A 4,850-nucleotide genomic window follows, 5' to 3' on the forward strand; every position below is an offset into this window, starting at 1 on the left:
GAGGCCCAGAACCGAGCTACCGGGGCGGGGACCCGTGGGGCTGTCTCCGCGAGACGCTCTGTGCGTCCCCGTCAGGTACCCTGGAGCCCTTCCGAGCCGACGGTGGTCTCAGGCCCGAAAGTGTCGTGGACCCCGCGGCCAGCCTTCCCGAACAGACCATCTTGGGTCGGGGCTCAGGCCTCTGGGAAGGAGAGACGTCCCGCCCAAAAACCGTTGTCCCTATCTCGTCCCCAGCTTGAGGCCAGATGCATGAGGCCCGAGGACATGCCCGGGCCCCTAGAGCAGCAAGCAGTGGGCTCGGGCTCGGGGGCAGGATGGGGACTCAGCAGAGCCTCCTCCCCAGGTGAAAACACATGAGCCTCCCATACAAGTTCTTTATTGAAAACATTTACTTGTAGACAAAGGTGCGTATAAACTGCTGGAAAACGGGTGACAGCCTCAGGCCATGGCAGCCGCTAGTAGCCTCCATAACCCTTCGCGACCTCTGAAACGCTTTGGAAAATCATCACTGAGCCAGTGGCGCAAATAATGATGAACACGATGGTCAGAAGAAGGCCCAAGATCAGGGCCCAGATGTTGAGGCACTTGGCGGTGGACGCATAGCTCTGCGCTCCCGTCACGTCGCCCACCATCTTCCGGTCCCTGGACTGGGGGAGGAGACGGCAGGGCGGTCAGGAGAGGGTCCAGGTGGGAGCCACGTGCTGGGCCCTGGCTCCTCCTCTGGGCCCAGGGGACACCACCCGTCCGCCTGCCCTGGGGCCTGGCCGGTCGGGACCCGTCTCCTTCCTCCAACCTCAGCCTCTGCAGGAGGCCTCAGCGCCCTCTTCCCCTGCTTGACCCCGTGGCTGGCCTCTCACCCCACAGGGAGAGAAAGCTCCCCGTGGGCTCGTCTGTTCTTCCGAGAGCGCCTGGGGCCACGCCTGAGCCCGAGGTGTGTGACTTCTGGTAGCGGTCGGGGGGGTGGGCTCCTTGGAGTCGCGGGGACAAAGGCCGGCCACAACCCTCGCCACGTGCCCCCCGCAGCCGCACTGTGACCTGCTCACGCACGGGCCTCCCAGCCCCAGGTGCCCTCCGGGGACCCTCCGCACCACCCACCTTCACGGAGTAGGCGAACGCCACGAAGCCCAGGCAGCAGACGTTCAGGAAGATCGTGTTGAACAGGGACCAGACGATGTGGTCGGGCACAGAGGTCTCGCTGCGTATGTTGATCACGGTGGTCGTCACGGGGGCCGCCGTCTGGGGCGCCCCCAGCACGGCCACCTCGTGCTCCTCCTTGAGCATCTCGTACGTCGGGGGGACGCCGGTGTGCGCGCCGCTGAAGAGCGGCTGGGAGCTGCGGTTCATGGCGCGAGCACTGCGCGACGAGGTCCGGACGCAGAGCGATGCTCCTGGCCCTCCCCCTGCCTTCCCCAGGAGTTTCGATTTCTCCAGTTTCCTTTTTTGGGTTTGAGAATTGGGAATTGGCTGGGCAGGCGAAGGGCGGGACAGAGGGCCGAGTGTCGAGTTACTTTCGGGAAGGTGGGAGGAGGGCCAAGCGGGACGCGGCGGGGCGCTCCTGGCCGGGCACCAGGGGCAGCCTCCTCTCTGCGGACCCACCTCCTGTAGGGACGTGGGCGCCGCGGGGCACTCTTCTTCAGCCTGGGACTGTCCCCGTCCTGAACCAGCCCCGTCCCCAGCCCCAGCCTGCCGCGCTGCCCACCGCCCCCTTGCGGGGCCCCTACCCAGCCTTCCGGACTCCCCGCTCCAGCCCACAGGGCAAGCGCTGCCCCTGCAGCGCACACCTGAGCGGCCGCAGCCATCCTCCTGAAACCCTTCACCTTCCCTGGTTCTGAAGTCCACGGCCAGGCTGCTTGGGGTGTTTCCTGGTGCGGTCAGCACCCGGCAGACTGTGAAAGGGTATCAGAACGTGTTTCCCAAATGCACCACTTGACATGTGGCCCATTGTGAGCTGAGGGAAGTAAAGACCCACAGGCTCCAGAAACTTTGCCCCCTCGCTTAACTACCCAGAAGAATTTAAACTCGGGTGGGGGTGGGGGGTCTTTCCCAAAATGAGAGTTTTTCATGGAGGTAAATTTTGTCTGAGTAACCCATCGGCTTGGCAGGCAAACATCCAACACCTGCTCTTAGTCACGTTTCCCTGTGAAGTACCCCCTCCTCTTTGAAGCCCCAGGCCCAGCTCCCATTCCTGAGCTCAGATGGTTTCCACACCTGATTTTACCTCTCTGTCTTGAACCTTCGTGCATGTATAGTCCCTGGATGTACAAAATAGCATTTTATTTCCTCATTTTAGTCTGTCATGTCAAGTTAATTCTAGGCTGGCCAAAAGAACCTTTAGAGGGTAGAGGAAGCTATTTCTTCCCCAACACTTTGTTTCCCCAGAGGAGCCTTCCAGCACCTCTCAAGGGTGCCCTGGTATCAGCGACACTAGGTGCTGGCTTTGGGACAAGAAGGGGCAGCTGTGGTGAGACAGGAGGGTTCCCATGCATTTGGCAGCAGTTTTGTATCACAGGGCCAGCATATCCGTATAACCCCACTTACCTCCCTCCTGTCCCCACCTTTCCCTATAGGGCCAGGGAGCTTGAGAGGAAGGGAGGGCGGAGAGCACCCTGTCCACTGAGGCCTTGGGAGGGGCAGTGCCCCACTGCCAGGGCCTTCCTGGAGTCACATTTTCTCCCCTTCTGGTTCCGTCCAGGCCCAGGGAAGATGGGCAGCAGAGCAGAGAGTGGCTTCACTTGCAGGGAGGCAGTGCCTGTGGGACAGCGGCAGCCAGCAGAGGTCCGCCTGCACCTCATGCCCTTCCACAGGGCCCTGCTGATGCCCGGAGCCAGTCAGGCTCCCTCAGCCCCTCCTGCTCTAGCGTTCCAAGTGGCCCCCATGTCGGGGCTCCCTGTCTGTCTCCTGGAGCTGCGAAAGGCCCCAGCACCCTTCTCCCTGTCTTGTTGTGATGCACCTCGTGGCCTGCCCTGCAGGCTCATACACCCGGGATGGCTCCCAGGCTGGTTGTGCCCATAGAGTCACTGTGGACAGAGTTTACACTGTCAGTGCAAAGCACACATTAGATTCAGAAGGCCTGGGGAGAAAGAATAGTTTGGTAAGATACAGATTATTTCATCGGTAATATTTGTGGTGGATTATATGTTGGGATAATATTTTGAATATATTGGTTCAAATAAAATAAATCTCATTTCTTTTTGCTCTTTGCTCTTTTGGCTACTGGAATATTTAAAATTTGGTTTGTGGCTGGCACCCTAGTACACTCACCCCTGGGAGATCTGCGGAAGGGCCTGACCCCTCCCACATGCAGCATTACACATCTCGCAGGGATGCAGCAGAGAAGGTAGCAGAGCGGGATGGTCTCGTGGGGAGTGGCCCTGCCCTGTCCCCAAGTGCACGGTGCTGGCCTTGTGAAAATCCGCACAGAGCCTCTGAGTGATGGGCACTGTCGGGTGCCTGCACAACGGGCAGCAGGGGGTCACACAGGGGCAATCAGGACTGCTGTCAGATCACCCGGAAGGTTGCTTACATCAGGATGAGCTGTTCCTGTCAAGTCTTCAAGGTTTTACAAGACTCTTTCTAATGAATTTCCAAGAACAAATAATCAGAGAATAAAGCAACTTGGTAACAGCTTGAAGACACCATTCTGACTGCCCAGGAAAGTCAGACTGGCGCTTGTATGAACCTGCTCTGATTAACACCCCATCAAATCAGATTTTTGGAAATATCTATAGGATGTAGAAGGGTATCTCTTTCCCTTGTGCAGTCCAGGCTTTGGAATTCCACAGCATTTTAAGGGAAAAGCAAGTCCCTACAGGGCCTCTTACTACCCAAAAAGGAGTAGGGAATAGTTTGGCTTCAGAGAGAAATAAGGAGCATGTGGCATTCACCTTCCACAAAACCAGTCTGAGGTAGATTGCCTGAGAAAGGGTCGCTCATGTCCTGGAGGCGCCATGTTGAGGACAAGGTATCACCCAACACGGAGCCCCTTCTTTCCGAGCAGCCTGTGTGAGTTTAAAGTTGCAAGGACAGCAGCTGGGGAGCCTGGGTTCAAAGGCCGCCCCAGAGGACCACAGAAAATTAGGACAGCCGTGGGGAAGTCCCGGAGTGCAGGGCAGGCTGCAGAGGCACAGTTCAGGGAGTTTCAGGGAGGCTCTGATTCCTTCCACACCCATGTGCCCAATGCATGGAGTGGCCTGGCTGCTTGCCGCCTCCTCCAGGCCAGCCCCCTCTCTGCACAAGCCTGCCAGTCCCTGGGAACTTCTCAGTCTGCTATATTCCTCCCTACTGCTCACCAACAGTCCAGCTTGCTTCCTGGTGTGTGCTGGTAGGAAAGCACTTCCCAGCACCCTGAAATTAGGTGTGATCTGGGGCTTGCTGTGGCTATGGAAGGGGGTGGTGGTGAGGGGTCTCTCTCCCAGGCAGAGATGCTGAGGCCACAAGTGACTCACCACTTTCCTGTATGAGGGGCGCCTCCACACCAGGTCCCTGAGTGAGGCCCCAGTGACCTGCAGACCCACACCAGAGTGGCACATGAGCAAGAGGCAAAGCTGTCTTCGAAGTCCCTGAGATTTGGGGCTGTTTGTTACCACAGTGCTGCCCAGCTCACCCTTATTGGTGCAGTGAGATGTTGCTGCATTGAAAATTTTGAAAACGTGATGCCGGCCTAAGGCCAGGTGGCCCGCAACAAGGAGGCTGTTCTTGGAGGCCAGAGAGAGTGAGACACAACACCCAGCATGATGGCTGGTCCCTTGTGTCAGCTTGACCGGGCCCCAGCACATACGTGTGGTCAGACGTGGTGGGTGTGAGGCGTCCCTGATGAGACGAATTCTGAACGAGTGCACTGAGGCAGGCGG

At 58.4% G+C, this 4,850-nt stretch overlaps 1 protein-coding gene across 1 annotated transcript; it reads right to left on the minus strand.

Annotated features, from left to right (window-relative positions):
* Nucleotides 1-360: 360 nt before the first annotated feature.
* On the minus strand, nucleotides 361-1,814 carry LOC118969124 (interferon-induced transmembrane protein 3-like). Its single transcript, XM_037002487.2, has 3 exons — nucleotides 1,782-1,814; nucleotides 1,096-1,464; nucleotides 361-647 (listed from the first exon to the last, which is right to left on the minus strand). The coding sequence occupies exons 1-3, from the start codon at nucleotides 1,797-1,799 to the stop codon at nucleotides 456-458; spliced, it is 579 nt and encodes a 192-aa protein (XP_036858382.2). The 5' UTR covers nucleotides 1,800-1,814; the 3' UTR covers nucleotides 361-455.
* Between the last annotated feature and the right edge of the window lie 3,036 nt (nucleotides 1,815-4,850).

The sequence above is a fragment of the Manis javanica genome, chromosome 11 (genome assembly GCF_040802235.1).
Source record: "Manis javanica isolate MJ-LG chromosome 11, MJ_LKY, whole genome shotgun sequence".
Lineage (NCBI taxonomy): Eukaryota > Metazoa > Chordata > Mammalia > Pholidota > Manidae > Manis > Manis javanica.

Bases quoted from the DNA above. Each gene is read 5' to 3' on its own strand.
- LOC118969124 (XM_037002487.2), bottom strand. The intron at 648-1,095 runs GTGGGTGGTGCG...CTCCTCCCCCAG, and splicing joins CGTTCGCCTACTCCGTGAAG to TCCAGGGACCGGAAGATGGT.